This window comes from Labrus mixtus, chromosome 5 (genome assembly GCF_963584025.1).
Source record: "Labrus mixtus chromosome 5, fLabMix1.1, whole genome shotgun sequence".
Lineage (NCBI taxonomy): Eukaryota > Metazoa > Chordata > Actinopteri > Labriformes > Labridae > Labrus > Labrus mixtus.
This window is the reverse complement of record NC_083616.1, coordinates 11,659,893-11,683,069: the sequence shown is the minus strand read 5'-3', so window position 1 is coordinate 11,683,069 and position 23,177 is coordinate 11,659,893. Positions and strand designations below refer to the sequence as shown.

Sequence of the window (23,177 nt, the reverse complement as noted above, 5' to 3'; positions counted from 1 at the left end):
CCGCCCCCTCTGTCAGTCTAACCAGTCTTTCCACTTCCTGCATGAATGGTTTTAATTACGTTTTTATGGGGGCATTAAACCCACTGCTTCAGCAGTTTATGAGGTTATGAAATCATAATGTGGGGCAATATCTTCAGCACTTAATACCTTCGTCCATCATTAAGAATTATTGTTGGCAGTAGATGTAGAAGTAGTAGTGGTAAGTAGCACTTAATGCTGCAGTAACAGATGGATGAAGCATCGGCCTTTTGATGACATGTTTGTAAAGCCATGTGTTTAAGGTATGGATTTTTTGTTTTGGAATCCATATCAATATAATAACTTAACTACGGCAAGCTCTTTTAACATTAAATGATTAGCGGTAAAAGCAATTGTAGATATCAGTAATTGCTTTTTGACATGTTAGAATTCCAAGCAGACATATCCACAATGTAATTTTCACTAGTAACAATTCTAATTAGAGATATATACATGTCATTTTTTACGAGCAAAAATGTTCATTCTTGATATCAACAATACAATTCTTACTAGTGAAAACGTTCATTTATGATATCTACAATTGTTCTTACATTACAGACATTATAAATTAATTATTTTAATCTAAAATGCAATTCTTACTAGTCAAAATTACATTATTTGTAAATTACATTTTGACATAGAAATATATTTGTAACATGTAAAAATGTTTTTACAGATATCTTGAATTAACATTTCAACATGTCAAGATTACATTTCGACTTGTTGAAATGTAATTTCCAATATGAAAAACGAAATCGCTACTCATCAGCCAGACTGGTTTAATGTTAAAAGGGTTTGCCATAACTTAACTGTTTAAGACGTGTTAATCCACATTTCATATATTGACGCCTTCTTTCTTGTTTAGTTCTTTCGGCAGGTTCATACCAGACTTCTTTACACCTAAATTAGCTTTTTATACAAAAAAAATGAGTTTCGATTTTTTTTTCATTAAAAAAAACAAGACTTTCTAAGTTACTGTTTTCTTTCTGTATTTCCAAAGTTCAGACGCACATTTAAACACGTAGTAATGCTTCCCCCTTGTGGTGAGCCGAGTGAAATGTAGGAATACATTTCAAAATGACTTTTTCTTTATTGTCTCTACCTGAAGGCAAAATAAGTAAAAACAAAAAAATAAATAAAAAAGGTAAAAGGTTTGTCACTTCCCGTTTTGAAGACAGACGAAATACTTGAACCCAACTGCTTGTTCAAATTTAACATTTGAAGTCCCTTAAGTCTAGGCAAGTAATAACTCATCCTGAAAATATGCTGCATTACCGTGCCCTCTCAGATTTTGGTGACACCCTACTGGTCAAACCTGTCTTCACAGAACAGGGACGTGTCGCTCCACAAGTCAGTCATTTCTTCTGTTAGTAGTTATAGCTGTGAGGACACTTAATGCCTGATGTGAAAAAAGGGTTGAATGAACAACATACACTCGATTTGAAATGTAAATCTATCAGGACGTAGGTTTTCTGTAAGTTATAACGAGTAACATAATGTTCATACATGTATGATAAAAGACAGAAAACAACTCCTTTGTCACCTGCCAACTTAAAGACATTCAGAGAAGCTCTAAGCAGACATCAATCCAAACATTTGTTTTCTCAAGATCTTGACTTATTTATCTCATACTCTTAATTGAAAAGCACAAAACAAACATAGAAAAGGGCTTAACTTACCTCATTAGGGCAATGGTAGAAGGACATGTCTCGGTCCGGCCTATAAAAGTCTTCAGCCTATTTATTTTTTAGATCGTCATAAAATGATCGCGTTATCAAAAGAAAACCAGCAGTTATCTCATGATAATTAAATAAATAAGTCACAGCACAAGAAAACCACCACAGATGAGTCAGCAAACTAAATGTATGGGTGCATGTCTGCTTAGCGCTTCTGTACATTCAGACTGTAACCTGTAGGAATTCCCACACAATCATCGTCAGTGAAGCTTCAGGTTGTGCGATTTTATTAAGTGCCACATAATAGAAACATTATAGTGTATCTCTGAGTATTGCTGTAACTGGACAAGTGTAGTATATTCAATTCCATTCACACTAAATGTCCTGTGCACACATTATGCATTTTAAATTGTCTATATTATAGAATACAGTTCAATTACATAAACAACAAAATATTTGTATATTGTATGAATCTATAATCCCTCATAAGAAACAAAAAAGCAAAACAAGGCAGCTATTTTTTTTTCATTATTTCTACTCATAAATTCTGCTTACAAAAGAAATATAGAAAACTCGAGGGCTTTTGGCCTGACTCTAGCCCAAAAATCACAAACTTTACCTCCCTTTCCTTTTCTCTCTCTCTCTCATGCACGCACACACACACACACACACAGTCACACACACTGATGCAGGGAGGGCATGCTGAAGTGAGCAAACTTCTTCACACACAAACAGCACCGTCTGTGTACAGTGCATCTTTAAATTTGCATGCAGTGTAGGTGAGATTTGGTCCCTTCTTGTCAGCAGGAGATTCAGCTGAATGATCAGATCCTCAGAGTCAGAGAGCCGGTGCTGGTGAGTTTGTCTAAAAAGTTTGTTTTGGTAAAACTGGCCTTAGTTGATTAGATGTGGCTTGAGTCCACGGCAGCTGTGCATCATTAGAGCTAAAAAATAAACCAAAAGAGACTGTGGCGGCAAAAAACTGCCTATTCTCATACAGATAAAGAAAGGCAGGAAAGTGAATCACTATAATGCAAAATATGGTTAAATATGATCAGAAAATAATATCCTGTGCTGTGTTGTTGACCAGTGTCCATCTCCACGCACCATTAAAAGGTCTGTATCTGAGTCAGGAGAGGTGGAGCTTCAGGCAGAGCACTAGCACCCTGTGTCCAGAGGGAGGCAGGTGATATGGGGGCAGCCTTAATGGCGGGGGGACACGGTGGCTTGAGGGGAACTGCCTTGGCTTTGGTGCCTCTGATTGGCGTGTTTCTCACAGTACATCACGTCTCCGAACCAAAAGTGACCTCTCATCCTGAGGTTAAGACCGCAATCTGAGCAGGTGTAGCACTCTGGGTGGCGGTAGTGGTCTTCTGTGATGCGCACGGCCAGATTGCTGTGGAGAAATGAATCCAGTGAGAATATTGTCCCTTTTTTATTTTTTTAAGGGAGAGAAAACAGCAGGTTTTAGTTCATGGAGTTATGTCAAATGTCTTGGTTTCAAACACAGGTTTCCTCCAGAGGTGAGGTTTTTCATCCTTGCTCTGTATACAGAGAGCTGCAGAGTACTGCAAGAAGGTGCCGTACAGGTCAGCTGTACTGCACCTTCTTCTCCAGGGTTCAGAGTCAGAACATGGCTGTGCTCTACCTGCTTTAGTTCATTGTTGTGATGAAAACTTACTCGACATTAAGGTGTTAAAATCAGAGAGGCTTCTCATTGATTTTGGGAAAACACTGGAAAAGCTCTATTCAATATAAAGATATTCAGATTGTTGACAATATTTTGGAACTGTGTTCCACTTTCAATTAAATTTAGAAGCAATTAAGAATCGATTATTGAGCTCTGCAAAAGAGGATCCATTTACTGAGCAAGCTGAAGTTATTCAATGTCAGAAAAAGGATCTTGTATCATTATTTATGGACCATGTGAGGTTGCCAGTGTTGCCTCAGTCCTGTCTGTTTTAAATGTAAGTATGGTCTGGGTAGACTGTAAAAACTGAATGTCCTTTTGGTATTAAAAGAAAAATGATCAGGGAGCACCATTATCATAGCGGTTATGTTGCGTGCCCCATGTACAGAGGCTGTAGTCCTCATCACAGGGGCTATGGGTTTGAATCCGACCTGACATGCTGCATGTCAGTCCCTACTCTCTCCTCCCAACATTTCCTATCTCTCTTCAGCTGTCCAAAGGCCTAAAGGCCCAAAAAATACCGTAAAAAAGAAAGCATAATCTGAATAAGAATCTGAAGCAGACGAATAACAACAATGAGAATTACTTTCTCAAACATCTTTGCATGTTAAAGGAGTGATTGACACCAGGACAAAATCATCTCACATTTCTTATCAAGTAGAACTAGGATCTATGTTCTTGTTTTATTCAGTAGATTCTTTGCTGATGCAGTTTTGATTTTGTACCAATGAAGCTCCAGTTTAAATGTTCTTCATGAAACTGATAACTGATATTAACACTAAGGCTGATAATGTCTCTGTATGTCCTAACGTTATGTTTAATCAAAATAAATGATTAGGCATTATTTATTATACGCAGTGAGGTCATGTTTGAGTCATTTTTTGCCTCAACAATAAAAAAAGGTATGTATGTATTCTTTAATATTTGAGATATTTGAATATTTTTGGGAAAAAATTTCCATAAATAAATCTAAAATAATAATAATTGCACTGGAGGTGTGTCAGGCACGCAGTGGACCGCTAGACATGAGTGTAGAGTCTCAGAAATCAGTTTGTGTGTCCTGGTGGTGAGTGGTTGTAGTGGTTGTGTAGTGTGGGTTATGATGCTATACTGTCCCCTCTAAACTTTAAGGATGTCCAGTGTACCTCTTAATGAGGTGACAGTTTATTTAAGTTATTAAATCCAAGCCTAAACTTTTAAATAAGGTCATTAAACATCAATAATGTTATGATGCTAAGAGGCTTGTGAAAATATGATAATAATGCAGGCGGACAAATGCTAAATACTTGTAGTACATCTTGTCCTGCAGTGCAAATCCTCATTGTTTTTATTCACACTCTTGTAATTGCAGTGAACGTGTCACTGCAGGTGACAGTGGACTTACAGAATGCTGGTGCCACACTTCTCACAGGTGTGGTGATTCTTGACTCCTCCCACTGCTGTGCTCGGTTTTGGGACGTCGGGTGAGAGTTTCCCTGGGAACCGCAGAGCTGCCTCTGAAGTCAAACACACACAGACACACACAGTCATGACCACAGCTGCTCATAGTGCTGTTCTGACAGGTTTGCATTTCTCGGTTCATCACATCAGCACAGTGTTTGTCTTTGTGCCTCGTGCCAGTGGAGCGTGTTTGTGTTTCCCCTCTCGTCATCACAGCTCATCACCCACGGGACACGCTTCATGTGATGGGTTTGCACACATCGGACATTATGGCATCATGAAAGAATGTTATCACTCTCTGGATGTATTTACCCCGACATTTATCAAAGCAGAGGGGGCAAATGGAGGACAGAAGCATTCCATGATGTGCCATTAACAACACACAGGAGAGCTTTCTGCACATCCTGTACAGGACGTAAATGACACCAGCTTGTTCTGAACGATGCACCAGCATAAAACTGTAGTATATATGATTTATGTTGTGTTTTACATGAACCCCTGTGCATACTTCACTCACGCAAAGAGGTTAACACATTCATGTTCCATTCATTTTGAATACCTGGGCTGTGCATTGGGTAGTGAAGACACTGAACACATCATAACTGATCACACATGGTTAAAGTCAAGTCCCTGATAAAAACAAAGCAATCATTGAATCTATAGTAAAGGGTATGTTTGGATATTTGTGCAACAAAGGGACTATTAAGAACTGAAAGCTAAAAAGGATGCGAGTATTTCCCATTTTAATTTTGCTTTATGGTTTGTATTTGAAAGGCCGTCTAACCTTTCTCATCAGCCTCCAGGACCTCTTGCAGCATTTTAAAGGTGTTGGACTGACGAGGCGGGGTGCGGGACTCCTTATTCTCCTGGATCATCTTGTACACCTCTGACTCCTTGTCAAACTTCTGCATGGTAAAGTCACCGCTTGAACTGCTGTAGAGGGAAGAAATAAAAAAAAAAGGTTGAAGTTTATCACATGCACTGAATTACTTAGGTGTGCTTGGAGTGATGTTTTCAGCAGTTAATGTGCGTTTATGAAGGACTTGTCGGACTGGTTCAACTAAATCCAGAGGAAATGAAGGAACGGGCAGGATCTGCCCTTGAGGCTTTGACCTCTGACCATGAAGTCTAAAATTCTCGCCACAGGCAAGAGAACAAAACATCGTTCAATCACACATCATAAGCTCAATAGGACCCTGACATATCCCTTTACCAGAGGAATTGTTCTGACTTAGAAAACAGCCTCAAGGACAAAACACTGAAGAAATGTTACTGACAACAGAAGCTATATAGCCTGCAAGGAACCATTTGTAAAGAAAGTATCAGATTAAATCTTCTCAACAACCATTATTCAATATGAATTCATTCATGTTTTGCCTGACACAGGACATGATAGACAACATCAGGCAAGATACCGTTTGATAATAGAAACAAACACAAAAACAACTTCTGACTTTTCATCTGGTGGGTGTTTCCAGACAGTTTCTGCACAGGAGGAGGTGAGTGGAGACAGGAAGCTTTCACCTTTAGGTACTTCATGCTTTCAGCTCATTAAGAAATAAGAAGAAGGGGAAAGTAGAAGAAAGAGCAGTAGCTCACTTTTACAAGCAAATTCTTTTCCCCCTGGTGTGAAGGAAAAGTGATTACTTTTACTACTTCCACACTGAATGTGTTCATGCACAACACTTCCGCCTTCCCACCATTGCTGAAGGAATGAATGAATGAAAACCATGATCATATAATGTAAGTTGAAAGATGACACAAAGGCACAAAGTGTGTTCTTGTGTATTTGTCTGGAGGGAGCTGGTGAGAGTTTTCTGTCAGCAGGAACCGGTTGGCCAGGTAAACTAGACAGGCCAGGTGTGGTTAGATGCTTTCCACCTGTGGCCACCTGACTGACTGCCCCCATCAGTCACATGCAACAAATCTGCCCAAATATTTACTCTTTGACTCACACCTGTGCTGAACATGCTCAGAGATAATGACCCAAACCTCAACCATGCAAACATGAAGATACTGTTTTGTCAACTCTTTGTCAGTAGTGTTTATAAATCATAGACATCAGCAAATGTTTGGCAGTCTGCATTCAGTTTGTAGATGTATGCTCTGCTGGATTGTGTTCAGGTGCCAGATTTAGTCAGCCTAGACACCAAGATGTTTTTCAAGAAAAGATTATAGACTCTAGTTGATAATACTGATCACTGTGCTGCAAGACAAATGAGAGGGCTATACCCAAAACAGGCTTTGAATCTCTTAGTCATCAAACGTATTGTGTTATATTAATTTCAATGTATAAATGAGCACAGACACAACCTTAAACCTTGTTGTACTGCCCAAATAATCATTGATGTCTACCATAATTTTATATGCAACAGAATGAGGAAACACTACATAGCTACATCTCACATGTTCCTTGATGTTTTTTAAGCTTTGTGCATGGTTGTGATTTTACACATGTGTTATTCCAGCCTTGATTTCAGCTTGAAGCTTAGGCCTAACGCTAAATTGAACATGGCTGAAACAAGAGATGGCAAACAGACAAGACAACAAATATGTGACCAGAGCAAATTCTCAGCCCCTTTTCTTCTGCATCACCGAAAATGGTTCAAATTGAAAACAGACCTCTACAGAACACCCTCCAAGTTCTCCACATGCTCAACTCCACCCTCGGTCCATTTCCCCTTTTTCGCTTCACTCCTCGTCCCTGCTGAAATTGCAATCTCAAAACAAATGGAAAGTCCAGGTCAAATGGGAGGAGAACAAATAACTGAGAGGGGAACAGCATTCATCTGAAAAAGCAGTGGAGTCCACAGTTTTGCAGAGAAAGAGATAGATGGTTTGTCATCAGTGAATTGTGCTTTTAAAATGTTCTCATATCCATACAATTAAGAAGCTGCTGGTTCTCAGAACCCAGACTCAGCTCAGGGGAACTATGATAATGATCTAGTCAAAGCAAATGCATGTAGCCAAAACATATGCAGGATTACAAGGCTAAACAACAACCACATTTCTCTAACCAGGGAACTTGCAATACTAAACCCAAGTTTGTTCATCCAGACAAAAGAAATCCAAAGAACAAAACTCAAAATGATAAGACTCACCTCAAAAGGAAATAGAGAAGGAACAAAGAAAGAGAACTCAGCTATTCTTTCCAGTGACTGTCCCTGTATTTCTCACACTGCTGGAGTCTCAACATAGCAACATAGGGAAGAAAAACCAGCAACACATGCAGATACAAAACACACACCTCTATCTGAACTAGACAAGACAGAAAAACAAGAGTTTGACCAAAAGGTGTGCCTCCGGGCTCAAACTCATTGGCCATGCGACACAAAAGGGGTGGGAACATGGGTGTCACCCAGTATGTGATTGGCTGGGAGCAGCAGGGAGAGGCTTGGTGTGCAAGCTGGGGGCTGCAGACAGGGGGCCGATCAGGGGGAGTGAAATCAGACTTATTTGAGAATATGGGCAGTTTGGATATGACTGCTTTGCTGACACGTCATATCACAAGCCTGGTTACCCAAAGAGGGGACTTGGGCCAAAGTCAACCATGCAGCTCTGTGAAAACACACTCAGCAGTTCTCCAGCCGAGACAGTGGACACAAAGGAATATGAGAGAGACTAAAAGAAGATTTACATTTCTGCCATGCAAAAACATTAGCTAGTCAAAGGGAATCCTTACAAAGTTCAGAGGGAAGCACCTGCACCCATTGAAAAGCGTCAAATTACAGCTGCAGCACCTCATCAGAAGGGGCAGAACATGAAAAGCAAACTGCAGTGCAAGTGGTGGACATGAGATTGTGAACAGATATAACTGAATAAATAGAGTTCTGCATCCATAGCAAACAGTGTAACATACATTACAGTGGGTTTTCATGTTGGTCTTTTAACCTGTTTTGATTGTGTTTTTCATGCATGTTGTCATTACCTGCGACGAGGGGACATAGGTACGTCCCGTTCAGTGGGGCTGTGAGGTGAGTAGCGTCCTGGTGGGGTCGGAGTTCTGCTTGACACCGAGTTAACCCTGTAGTCTGAAGGGGAGAACTCCTGTGGTGGAAGAAGACACAACAAAAAACATAGAGAGTGAGTTTACATGAAACACCCTGCAGCCGTTAAACCAGACTCTGCAGAACAGAGCTGAGGAATCGACTGTACTGAGACTGAGACTACTGTACTGATGCGTGCAAGTGTTTAGACCATGATGCAATGTTACTGTAAAAAAAAAAAAAAGTCACACAAAGAGCCACGTTCAGTGCTGAGGCAGGAATTCGGCAGCAGTATTTCTGGATTACTGCTTCATATGTTGGCACTGAACAAATGTTGAGTCCTTGTTTCAGGAAGCTCTAAATCTGAGCAGAATGTGCTGTATGACAAGCTAGAGTAAAGCATCCCTGACACTCCAACATGTAGGATGTGTTCGGTCAAGATGAAAACCGAGGAGATTTATCAGAAGCTTCAGAGATCCACATGTGGAGACAACACATAAAGAAGCCTGGTGATCATTTATCAGCAACAGCAGCATGTTCGACTTAAATTCAAAGACGGTTTTCAGTTTCCCACAAAGAATAAAAATCCTTTATATTTTTTTTTGAGAGAGTACAGGGCACCACATACAATCGAGTTTCTATTGCATGCATGACTCCTGCCCAACATTCCTCCGTTGTAGGCTCATCAGTCTCAATGTTCACAGCCGGACAAATCAACATTTTTTTATCTTGATTATCATTTATATCAGGGCTGCACTTCAGCCCATGAGCTGATAGATGATTGTGTGGCAACATATGTTTGGGAACCACTCCAGTACTGGTCTGATGGCAAAGTCAGAGCCAGCATGAACTTCAGTATGTAAATCTCATCATTATTCATGGTGGTTATAAACACTATCCGTCATCTTGAAATGAGAGAAGAAATTCCACTTGGCAAACTCTCATTCACAGAAAGTGATTCAGGAAGTTAAAGTGAATTTGTGACTTTTTGACAGCAGAGGGCGCTATATACCTACTGTGTACAAGGACCTCATCAGCTGAGGCCTCCACAGATGTGTCAATGACCTTTCTACTGTAGCGGGTCTGATCATAAATGAAAGGAAGCCTCACACTGTTGCAACATTAAGAAATAACGGGTGAAAAGGTTTTATCAGTTTATTGTGTCATGAGAGAAAGAGAGAGACCGTTGGCCACTACTTGGAGCTGACCTCATGCACGTGTTTGCACTTAACACTCGGCACACCTGGACCAAGTCTGCACAGCACATAACTCAAGACAGACACTTTTACTGTCAGGAATCCCAACAAACAAACCATTTTTGACCACAACACAGTCTGGTATCTCACCATGTTGCTTCTGTGAGACAGAACACTTACTGACCACAGACAGCGCAGTCGTCCACTGCTGCATTATGCAAACTGACAAAATGAATGTTTTTGTTTTAAAGAAGTCCCCTAACAGTTTCACAACTTTCGGTTTGCTTGGGGAACAAAGTTATTAGTTTATTTATAGTCTGTGCACAGTCCAGGAAAACTTAGACTGAAATTCAGACAGAGAGTCAAAGTTTCACAATAAACCTCACTGACTTTTTTCCCTTAACTGACACCAGCTGGCATCAGTGTTAGACTGGCTCCATCCAGAGAGAAAGTCTCCACCCGGCTTTTTGAACCAGTGCACAACTGAGACTCCAGTTGGAGCTAATGCTGGAGCTGGATGCTGACACAGTGGCACTGATGGAGTCAAAGATTTCTGTGTCCAATGCCAGCACCCGCTTCCAATTCGACAACTCTTTGAACATTGTCTCTGTTCTCAATTGAGTCCAATTTTCCCCTTCTCTTTCGTCAGTGAGTGGGCAGATTAGTGGTGTATGCCAGGAAGCCTTTACCAGAAGCGATCATTGGGATGTCTTACTGCAATTCCTCCCAGGATAAACCCAGCATAATAACTGTAGGCTCAGAAGATCACATATTCCATATCATCAGATTGCAGGAATATAAATGTCTATGCAGTCTCCTGCTGTGAAACTATCTCAGGGGCATATACAGACATGCATGCTTTAGGGATTGTGTCAGGAAGACCTGATGAAGCCACACAGTATGTTCATATGAATCTACTCTGCAAACAAAAGCCTATGTTATATAAGTGTCTGGCTACTGAATGTGGATCTTCATACTCTCTAACAGCCAAAGAATTACAACTCTGATCTATGCGATTCAAGAGGAATGCAATGAAGTAAAGAATAACAAAAAGAGGGAGAAAGAAAAAAACAAGTGATCCTCTGTGACAAAACGTATGGAGCTTGACCTTAGAGAGTTCAAAAAAACCTTGTCTGCACCACCAGACTAGTTCAGCCGTCACAATCATCCATTCTGCTGTCTACGATGCCAGCCTTTTACAATAGTAACCATGGCAAGGCTGGCAATGGCCTGAAACCAAGCCCCCCCGAAACATCTTTGTTCTAAAATCATTATTGTTCCATTGTGAGCCATCAAACCATTACACACGGCTGATCTCAGTGCTACAATGTAAACTGCTACATAGCAGTGCCAGCGCTGCCCCCATGTCTCATGCATCAACAAACTTTGGGAGGGGCACAGGCGGGCTGAGGAAAGCCTATTATTTTGTCTAGGCAGGGAGCATGAGACCTCTGGAGAAAGAAGTCATCAGCCAATTCTTCTAGGTTCCTGTGGCTGTGGAGAGGAGGAAGCTCAGATTAAAGCTGCACTGTACTGTAATCAGGAGCTCATAATCAACATACATGGACTCATTAGGGCAAGTCACTGGTATGCTGAGCTGGCATTGAGCTGCATACACAACAGACACAAACTATTGCTGCCAAAGTTAGAATGATTTTTGAAAGTATTACATGCCCTGATTTGTGCTTTTGGACTTAAAAAGTGTTTTTGTTTTTTTCCCCTTTGAGATTAACTTTCTTTTATTGATGTGTATGACTTGGAGATAAACTTTAAAATAGACCTAAGTGTTCAGGAGTTTATAATGCTGAAATAATGCTCTACATTTCTGCTGGATATGTAACTCTACAGAGTGAAGACATCTGCTGCAAAGATGGCTAAAAAGTCATGGAAGATTGTGCTGAATCTTGCTGTTTATTTGAATCATTATCCACCCATCCGCCTTCTCTACCCGCTTCATCCCTGGCAGAGACGAGGCAGGGGCTGGAGTCTTTCCCAACACGTGTTAGGAGAGTTACGGTCCATCTGTCTGTGTCAGCAAAATGTGACTTTAATGGGAATCACCAGTACATTTCGATACGTGAAAACCCTTACATGAGGTGTGTCATTTTTGTCACTTCTGACCAGTGTTGATTAGCTTGTATTGACACGCATGTCCTGAGTAGCCATATTTATAAAACTAGAAATAATGGAAGTTTCCAACAAGACATTTTGTTTTAATACTCAACAAAACATGTTTTCAATTGGATTTACTCATAAAAAAACACAAGGTATACTAGCCTGAATTGTTGTAATTGATAATCCATTTGTAAATAACAACCTTCAAGGCTCTTAAAAGCCTTTTTGGATGCCTGAATTTAAAAATTTTAAGATTTGAATAAAGTGAATGAAAGACCATGTGTGAGTGGTTTATGTTCAATAAAAGGCTTGGTACGGGTAGGAAAGAAAATGTCGAGTAAACTGTCAAAAATGAAAAAGAATCGCTCTAAAATGAAACGAGCTGACGTCTACGATTGGCCACTTCAAAACACAAACAAACAGGAAATGGTGAAGTGAAGAGAGGGCAGCTGTTTCAGATCAAGGCCCACGGGAAAAGTTGAGGACAGTGCAAGCCTTCAGTCTGGCTCCAAGTAAGCTGCTCTGCATCATCATCATCATCACCCCCATCATCATCACCATTACCACCCTGCAGCTTCAATTACAGGGCATGGGGCAGCAGCGCACAGAAGCAATGCCTAAGGAAGCTTTTATTTTGGTAAGCATGGTGCTGCTGCAAGAAAGTGCTTTAACTGCTAATTCACTGTCTCCACCACAGACATGACTGCTGCACTACAATGATGGGTGTGTGTGTGTGTGTGTGTGTGTATGTGGGGGGAGAGGGGGGGGGTCAACAGACATCCTGGACTGGGTAATAATCAGAGCCGTGTGCAGTGTTTCCTATCCTGCAGTGTGCGTTGGTGGAGGTCCTAAGCAGAGACCTGAGGCTGAAGCTAACCTGCTCGTTATCCCCCGTCACTGATGAACACTGCCCTGTAATCATGTCTGAGTGAGGGTGTATTACTGTGTCCGTGTTCTGTAACCAATAGAACACAACATGAGGCTGAACACAGGACGTTTCATATCAAAATTAATCTCATTAACATTCTTGACCTTTTGCTATTGCTTCATATCCCTGCAGCTGCTTAATGGACGGTTGAAGATGAAAATGATGATCGAAATAATGACTAGACCAGGCAGTAACCACTGCGGCTGAAAAATTAAGCAAACAGGAGAGTACCCAAAGAAAGTGCCGTTTCTCATTTGAGGCTGGTTCCAAATGCGAGCCATTCCACATTTGGCCCAACATTAAAAAGCCTAAATTTACAGCAGGCTCAATCATGTTTTCAGCCTGGTAAAAAAAAAAACAACTACTACTGGTCGTTCTAGTTTGTTTCTCTATTCATGACTACTGTACATGGAGTGGATTTGTTTTTATAACTCACCTGTTTTAACTTGAAGACTTTTAATTAGGTATACTTAGAGGTTGATTGCTTTGAGAGACAGATGGGACATGCTAGCTGTTTTCTAGGTGTGATCTCAGCTAATGTGGCCAATGACCTATATCTGATAGCTTTGTTTGTATTATTTGTGCCTTTTGGGATGTTTTTTGTCCAAATGCTTTTTTTGTGTGCATAATAGTTGCATAATGTGCTCTGTTCATTCTATTATATAATGAACAATCTGCAGTTATTGAGCCACACAAACCATAACTGCCCTGTTACTCACACTTTGATGTGTAGCGGCATGTGCAATCAGATTCAGGACTGTTTTCCAGCTGGCTGTTGCAATGAAAATACTGATAATTCCAAGTAACCCTGTTTGTGTTGTGGCCTGTCCCCAGCGCACTCTGCTTCTGGCCATTCACAACTGGGACTGGCTCCCAACAAGATCGTGGGAGGATGGGTGCATGACTTTGTTGTACACTGGCAGCTTGTTTTATGTCCAGAGATATGTGTTGGCGAGCGGCTGCACCCTTATCTTCTTAAATCTGATAAATAAACAACTCAGGTCAGCCTCAACAACTAATACATTCTCCATCTGTTGGAGTCATAATGGGATACTCTCTGATTTGCAAGGTAATGAATTAGCCAAGGGCACAGGCTGTGTAACTTTGACAACATGCTAAACCCTCACTACTCTCCAGCTCCAGCCTCTCATCCACATATGGTCACTTCTGTCTCCAAAAATGTTAAACTCCAGGGTCTTACATGGCAATGGCAAGCCAATGGGTGACATCATGGAGGTTCTGAGTCCATTAATTAGACAGTATTTGGACTAACCAGAGAGTTGATGGATGCAGACAGACAAACAACTCTACAGAAGCCCCTTAAAGGAAGAGCCAATTTCCTTTATTCTACAAATTCAACATTTCATATAAACAGTTTTGAGAATCTAGTTTTCTAACCTTAGGGCACGCTTTGTGGACCTTTTTTACAACTCTTCATATACAGTACCCATGCAGTCAGTACCTGTAATCTCTTGATGCCACGCTTCATCTTCTCAATCCTCTTTAATGCTTTATACATATAAATTCTTGGCTCAGGCTTAGATTGTGCAGCATTCAATAACATGGAATAAAGCCACAGATCTTTGTGATGCCAGTGCTAATACCTCCCCCTCTATTCATACACCACGGCCACACACCATCAAACTGCTCCAGATATAAACCATATGTACAAGATCAGAGACCAAATGAGCAGCGGCGAGACGAAGACAACAAGATGACTGTGAGTATAGAGAAATTCAGTCTGTGCAATGTCTCTAGGGTCACCAGAGCGGTGTTTGGCTAGCTTTATTACAGTAAGACTGCTTTTAAAAAAAATCTCAACTCAGTATTTTGCAAGCAAAAAAATCGATGACACATTGAAAAGATCCCAAGGGGATGTTAGAGGAAATATTCGGAAAAAAGCAAATCTTGCAAAAGTTTGACTGTTCTGTAAAGTCAATGACTTGTAAAGTTCATCACACATTTAATATGGATGAACCTGATCGTTTACATTGAATACTTTGAGACCCCTGAGTTTAGCCAAAGCCTTCTCATGTGATCACAAAGTACTGTAGGTGGTCTCAGGGAGGCACTCACACACTGCCTCCAATAGTCAGAAACCCAATGAGGAATAAAATTTGAGGGGTAAGTGTTTATTTATACACAAAGGGTGCAAAAAGCAACACATTTTTTATCTCTATTAAATTCACCACAAGGCTCTGACTGGAGAAGCACATCAAACTCATTAGACATCTTGAGTTCATTATGGTTGGACAAAAATTCCTGGACTTGAATGTATGGTCATACAGAGGCCTCTTTTTATACGTATCAAAAAAAAGGATAATCATAAGAAATAAAATGTAAACTAAGTGTGCAAATCAACATTGTCATAATGAGATGGGAGGTCTCAATAGGGAGCCACTTTAAACAGCTCATCAATGAAAAGGTGATAGAACTCTCATGGTCAATGAGCCTGACAACAATAAAACTGCAATAAGACAGAAACCATCTGGTATGTATCTCTCTGTTTTCTCACAGAGGTCCAGTTTCTTTACTGTAAAACAAAGTATTATGACTTATAACTCCATACACCATGATGTAGAACAACCTTATACTCATATTTCAACAGGAATTTCTCTGAAAGGCTTTAACGTAAATCTAAAATGTCAGACAAGCATGCATTTATGTTGTCAGTGGAGCAGAATTACTCTTCAGTGTTAACTGCAGCTGCCATTTTACTAGCTAAACAATTATGATGTATGACAACACACACAGCCATAGTAACCATTACTCTCCAACGTAGGTGTTGTCCTGTGTAAAACTAGGGGAAAACTAGGGGAATATATGCTGGCATGACTGTTTTTGCTGGCATGAATACACTGAGGGGCAGTTATACACGTTGTTCCCTTGACACAACTTTAGGAATGTTGACACACCGCTCACCGCCTTCGTAAACATCACCAACTAGTAAAAAGGCCCATCTCTCTGGGCCAACGTTTCCCCGTTAAACTCTCAGGGCCGAGTGTCCCCATGAGTGTGCCTGGGGGCCTGGAAAGCATGGGGAATCAAAAGTGCCCCAGTTTGCTTTTCCACTCCAGAGGAAAGAAAAACAGGTGAGCTGATCAATCAGGAGGGATGAGGAGAGGCATGCTGCCTGCACAGACGCCACAATGGACACCAAGCCCAACAGCTTCGAGTCCACGTGAAAAGACCTCACACTGGCCAGTCACAGAGCTCAGTGTGCAGAGAAGAAGAAGAGGAGGAAAATATCCATGCACAGTGGCCACAGCCAGCACCGCTCCCCTGGCACTGGCCTGGCCCAGCACTGCTCCTGCCTGCCAAACCAAATACAGGCCAACTCATGTCAGACCTGAAATAGCACATCATTCCAAGCCATCGTCTTTAAAGAAAAGACATGCACGAGAATGCAAGGAAAGATATGCATTTCATGGCAGAGGACAAGCAATTATAGATGAGGAGAATTCTCTGATTAGCCTTATAAAAGTATGCGTTCCTTCAGATAAAGACTTTCTTATTATTCAATCTTTAAACTACAAAGCATGCAACATACAGTTTTACATTTTATTTCTTTTAAACATTTACTTCAAACTCTATTCCTGCATGCCAAGTATCTGTTTCTGTTCCAAAGCATTGACCACAACTTTGCACTCCAGTCCACCACAACCTCCAGAATAGAGCAGGACAGAGCCAGCCACTGGCGTGCAGGATAATGATGGACAGAGATATTTATGTGATGGACGATGTATGGAGGGAAACTTAGCCTGCCTTCGTTGGATGACATGCTTAGTGACACATATTGCAATGCTCAGCCAAGGTCACGTCTCCCAATTTAGCATAACGAGGAAAAGCTCCGTTTGCACGAGTGTCACCCTGCTGGAGCTGGACATCTTACAGTAGAAGCAATATTTATAAAGAAACCACCCTTTCCTATCCAGGACCAAGCAGCCCACAAGGCAACCCTCAGGAACCTCAAAGTGCAGAAACTGCAAACCAAGACACAGAGCCCGGTCCCAACGGCCCAGTGACTGGTCAAAGCAGTTTGGGTTTGGCCCTACTCATCGCTACAGTTGTCCAGTTGTGGTTATTTTGTGATAATATAAACAGATGCTCGGAATCATGACAGAAGTTCCTATACAATCCTAGCCTGGCTTTTCAGGAAACGAGGATGCCTTTACTCCTTTTGTCATGGTGGTTAGATAGAAGATATTAAAATCTGAACAGAGCCAGACACATCACGGCAGGACAAAACAGAACTACAGGATCGAAGCCACACTTAAATAAATGGCACAGGTCTAAAGTAATGCATTTTCATGTGATGCATTTTTCCTTCCTCTACAAAAGGTCAGGGTTCAGTATAATCTGGTAGGTTGTGATTTCAGCAGGGCGACTGCTTCCTGCAGCAACTTAAACACAGCTTCTGATTCAAAAGGTCACTCTCTTTTTATTTAACTCACTAGCCTTTGAGGTTGATCAAGATGTACTGTACAGACTTCCTGGAAAACATTCCATCACGTGGCTGAGCATGTATGTTATAAGAAATGTAAAGGTCGATCCGGTCACTCTAGTCTGAGAGTTTGGATTTACAGTCAACATCAGTGGCACTAACCACAAACAAAAATCGTGAAGAATCACCCGACCCTCAATGCAGATGAACTGCATTTTAAGTCAATATTTTGTACCAAAGTCATTTGTCAGTTTTGAAACATGCAATCAAATGTTGCATATTATCATACATTTGTTACATTTTCTCTATGATGAGAGGAAAAGGGAATATCTGTGTTTTCCTGCAGGCATCTTGGCAAAGCAGATCGCTGTGATTGCTTAAGTACAGTTTGGGAATGTCAGCAGGCTCCCAGGTCTACGCCTTGCTCCACCCCGACCCCCGTCTCCTCTAGCTCCCATCACACAATGACAAGCCTTGTGACGCAAGGGGAAAAGCAGCACCAGCCTCTGCAATCACGGCCACTATTGTAAAAAGGCTTTTTTTCTCAGGACATCAGACACCCTGGAAAACGGGGGATCCTGTTGCGCATCCCTCTTTCTTAACTCAGGGAGCCAAACGGGAGTGGAAAAGCCTTTTAGGAGCTTTTCAGAGAGGCTGATCACCTGATACAGCAGAACTCTGCACCTCTCAGGCAGGACAGAGGCCCTTGTCACAGGGGTTCCACATCTTAGTGCTCACTGTGTTCCTGCCAGCCCTAGCAGCATAATGCACAGTGTGCCCAATGCAGGCCTCTTCCCAGCCTTTTCCCCACCGAGCACTCTGAAAGAACTCAACTCACTAATCACAGCTCTGCGGCGGGAGGCTCATCACCACTTTAAAACCAGGGTAGCCATCCCTGGGAGGACGGGGTCAGCCAAAACCCAAAACTCTCATCCACTCTGCTGGTAAACACTGAGGATGTCAGGCAGAGACAGCACAGGCAGCAATTCAAATCAGCTTTAAACCAGGAAAAAAGGGTGGACAAAGCAGTGATTAAACATCTCAAATTACAGTCTTCACAAAACATACGGCTTGATATTAATTCAAAGATACAAAATGAACAGTTAAAAAGCCAAAAAAGACCAAGTTTATATTGGAGAGGAGGAAGGAAGAAGGAATGTAATTTCTCCCAGAGGATACAAGTCATTACTGATTCCAACATAGCAAAAACGAGGGAAAAGGTTCAATTTAAAATGGTAAGGAGAACAGGCGACTCCTAAATACCACAAACATGCAAGGCCCGTCTTGGACACACAGCTCAGAGCTATGACAGAAGCATGGTCAATCTCAAGGGCTCCTTGATTGAGCTCTAAGCCACAACACAGCTCTCGTATGTTTTTTGGTTGGCCAATACAGAAGTTTTCCCCTCAATGGTTTGCTGCCACAGCATCTCTACAACTCCAGATTTGGTTCTTGAATGTGGTTTTGGATTGATGTTGTAAACATCAGCATCTGTTTTTAACAGAAGCTTACAATGAGTGAGACACAATACCCAGATAAACCCTCCAAGTTGACCGGAAAGGCAGTACTTGACCTACAGGTATTAAGACTTGTAAGCCATTTAGCAAAAAGACTCTTGAACACATAATTTAAGCAGCAATCCAACAATTAAGCCTTGCACCAGACTTGGAGATTTGCAAGAGAAAGGGCCCAAATTTTCCCCCATTCAACCTCCAAAAACCTTGAATCCTTCCATTTGCATTAACTGATCTAATCAACTTGCCAAATGTATAGTACTTCCTGGTTAATGCTCATGTCCACCAAATTTAACTAAAGTTGTCAAAAAACCTGAATTTCAAAACTTCCATATGGCATCAATGTCAAAATCTCCACCAATGATTTGATATTTTCAGATTTACCATTTTCTTTTTCAATTGTACATTTTCCTCTCCTCTTAGTGTCCCTAGACCAGCACTGCTTTTTCTCTTTTTTAACCTTTTGTAAAATTAGATATCAAATAAAAAATAAATGGATACTTAACCATTTTTTATATATGAAAATCAAAAAGTAACTATACTTTTGACAACCCCAAACTTGTAACAGACATCCAATTGAATCTGGAGGCTAAATTTAAAATAACCCTGATGAAAATCATCTTCAGCATTTAAAAAGCCTTCGCATGGAGCCACAGAAGCTTATAAAACATCTGTTTCACAGGCTCGATAGTAATCTTTTGTCTGGTAAAGAGATCTTCATGTGTAGCATCAACGGAGTTCCCCTTAAAAAGTGCCAAAACTTATAACCGGAATCAGAAATGGTAAAAGTATAATTTATTTTTAAGCCAAAAAGGATCAAATCCACCCCCACTCCCCCAAATAAAAAGATAATAACACATACAAAATTTAAAAGGATTTAAGGCTGGACAATTTTATCATCTCCAGTCCAGCCTGTTGTCTGCCTGAGGCGTCAGTCCTCTAGACGAACACCACATATCACAGTCGTGTCAGTAGAATCTGCCTGCACAGCGAGCCAGTCAGAGAGCTGATTCATGTCTGCACACACACTCACACACATCCTGCACATCCTCCCTGCTCTAAAACAACTTGGAAGGAGACAACATGCCGTGTGGCTTTGCAGTCCCATCAAATTAGTTATTAGGAGTGACTCTGCCTTTGCATTCCTAAAGACTATATTTATCTGGGACCACATTTAATCTCTGCAGTATTTTATTTTGATAAAGACACGTCAGAAATGTTCAGAATAAGTAATGAAAGTGTCTTTAAAGAACAAGGTTACATCATAGCTTTACGGTCATTTTCCTCCCACTGCGAGAGAGATGAAAACTTTTCTCAGGAGTCTCAGGGACTGGACTACGCTGTGAATGACAGTGCATCTGATTTCTATTTAACATGTAAACAACAGAGAAATGTTAAAAATGGACCCTCTCAGCCAGCTGCCTCTTAGAAGGAACGCTAGAATGTTTTGAAGTTCAAACCTCTGCATATTTGATTCAACTTTGTCCACAGTTATAAATACTGCTGGGATTCCTTGTGCTATTACAAAAAGGTCTTGTATGTTTTTTCCTGCTCTGTCATCTCACATGTTGTATCTTCAGTGGGACCCAGGCTCCAAGACATAGCTGGAATAGTTCATTACGAACTTTCCCACAACATTTTCTCTCTTTAAGTCACTGAAGTCGTTCCAGACGCCTGAGTCGCCCTCTTTGGTTTTGTTGTTGGAATGGTAAATAAGCAGAGCATAGTTTAGCTGCAGTCTCATGATAACCCAAAGTCTGTCTTTCACCACAGGCCATATTTTACAACATACTGAGACTAATGGGTCTTTATTCAGACAAAAGCTTTAGGTCATTGTTTTGACAGAGAGAAATCATTTTTCTTTTTAGTAGGGTCTGAACAGCTCCAGACTGTTGTTCAGCCTAATGTCAGATATTTTTAATGACTGACCTTTGAAGTTTATACACTCCCTGCTATGAAAATGCCAAAGCCTCACTTTATCCTGCCTAAAGTGTAAAGTCTGAAAACCTTATCAGAGGAGCCCAGAGCACTTTGAAGACATTTTACATGGCACTGGAGACTGATAACACATAAGAAAGGCTGATAATGGAAATATGGTGTGACCTTTGCAGGAAATTAACAGTTTAGGAGATCAAAACCTTCAGCTGACTGAGCACCAGCACATAATCAAATATAGTGATGCATAGAGTCAGTTATTCATTGTAAACAACAGTGCTAGTATAAATACTGTTGGGAAAGACAGTAAGTTCATGCTCACTGACAAACCAATTGGCCTTATGTAATTAAAAGATATGGGTTTTTTTAAGTAAAGACACAATCATCAATGAAAGGTGTAATTTGTAGAAAGTTTACATTAAAATAAGTAAATGAATTAAAAATGGACTAAACCTACGTTACATATATTTTTTACAGTTATCAAAGTCAAATAAATTCTCAATTTTATATCTGTAACACCCCATGCCTGTCATGGCAGCCGCCATTACAAGAGCTGCCATGACAGACACATCATGTTTATCGTTGCCAAGGAAACACTTGATGCTACATCAAAGAACGCTGCATTAGGAAGCGGCAACTGCTACTATTAGCTGCGGTACTGTTGCAGTATGTGCTGTCAAAGTGTCATGGAACGTAATGTTGACTCCTCTTTTGTTATTGTTTTGATTGAGAGCCTCCTGGCGGTGGAATTTACATACTGTGCATTTAAAGAAGTGTTGGACAATCCTTAACTGCATAGCTCAGGGGGCTGAAAACTTGCGTCAAAGAGACATTTACAAAGAAATACACAGAGAATTGTGCTTGTTTAATGTGAGAAACCAACCTGTGATGGCGGTCTGGACAGTCTGTGACTCTTCTCCTCTGGAGACCATGAGCGCAGCTGGACACTGTAGAATAAAAAAAGGATGTCAAAATGCAATCATAGATTAAGTACTCTAATTTGTCTGGTATCTGCTGGGTTAGCCTGAATTTTAAAAATATTATCAGGTCAGTGGGTCCCCCACCCTTATTAGGGGGGCGCCCCGAAGGTCAAGTTCATTTTATTTAATTGTATTTTCTATATAGCGCCAGATCACAACAGAAGTCATTTAAGGATACCAGGTCTATACATTGCCCTTTCATTAAACCAAATAGCCTTATGTTAGCCTTTTTATCGTATTTACACAACGGCATGTCATTTCTGTCTCTACATGGTCGCGCGTTTACAATTCCTCTGCTATCTGTATCACAAACACCTGAGTTGCGCCCCGATATTTTACCCATTATAGTGAAAATATATACTAAATAGTTCAAGAGATTTCTTGTGCTCTGCTTCTATTATTCTCACAATAAATAACAATGCTAGCAACTTGAAAAGCCATTTAAATAAAGAAGTGCACAGCTGCAGCAGCTTCGCACGTACAGAGCAGCTCAACAAGGGTTCACTGTGACAGCGGGGGGGTGGGGGGGGGGGTGCTGTTGTAAGTGGTACACAGACTGTGGGTCAGATTGTGTCAGTAATTTAGACCATCTGTATGTATTTATTTATTTAAAAGTGTTTTGATAAGTTGGGAAAACCTGATGCTGACTTACACACAATGGATTCCCATTCTCATCCACACAGTAAGGAAAGCAGGTTATTAATTTATACCTGGTATCAGATCGGATCTGTGTCGGTATTGGCAGGTACCCCATCAGGTCTCAAAAAGATAGTGCAACCTTGGAGATTGACCTATCTAATGGACAGTCTTTATAATTCTGTGCATTAGATCGAAATATTAAGAAGAAAGAAAAATAAAATGCAACTGAGAATTAAATTAACAAATCAAGTAGCTCCATCAGTCCAGATGTGGGTTAAAAACTAAAGTTGACCTTTGACCTATTAAAAGTTGTGGTGAGAGTCAACAGCCGAACTCGTTCAGAGCGAGCGCGGTGAATGTTCCACACACTGTCTTTTGTTAACCTGAGTGCAAACGCAGGAATGTGATATCCTGTGCATATCCTTTGTTACTACAGTACAATCCCATGGCTCCACTTTCTGTCTGTTATTCCCAAACCTATTGACTCGGGGCCTGTTGTGGAGTCAAGAAAGCACTTGCTGCACCCTTTTGTCCTGATTCAAGCCTATTGAAGCAGTGAATTGTCAGGTTCCTGAAAAAGACTTGACTGTCCTTCTGAAATGCCCAACCCTGAAAT

At 40.9% G+C, this 23,177-nt stretch overlaps 1 protein-coding gene across 1 annotated transcript in view; it reads right to left on the bottom strand.

Annotated features, from left to right (window-relative positions):
• Nucleotides 1-1,958: 1,958 nt before the first annotated feature.
• Nucleotides 1,959-23,177, bottom strand: part of pdlim2 (PDZ and LIM domain 2 (mystique)) — a 37,262-nt gene continuing 16,043 nt past the window's right edge. Inside the window, exons 6-10 of the mRNA XM_061037829.1 lie at nucleotides 21,826-21,889; nucleotides 8,753-8,871; nucleotides 5,609-5,757; nucleotides 4,769-4,880; nucleotides 1,959-3,090 (exon numbers count right to left, since the gene is read on the bottom strand). Coding sequence (XP_060893812.1) covers nucleotides 2,898-3,090; nucleotides 4,769-4,880; nucleotides 5,609-5,757; nucleotides 8,753-8,871; nucleotides 21,826-21,889 — 637 coding nt within the window. The 3' untranslated portion in view covers nucleotides 1,959-2,897. The remainder of the gene's footprint in view (nucleotides 3,091-4,768; nucleotides 4,881-5,608; nucleotides 5,758-8,752; nucleotides 8,872-21,825; nucleotides 21,890-23,177) is intronic.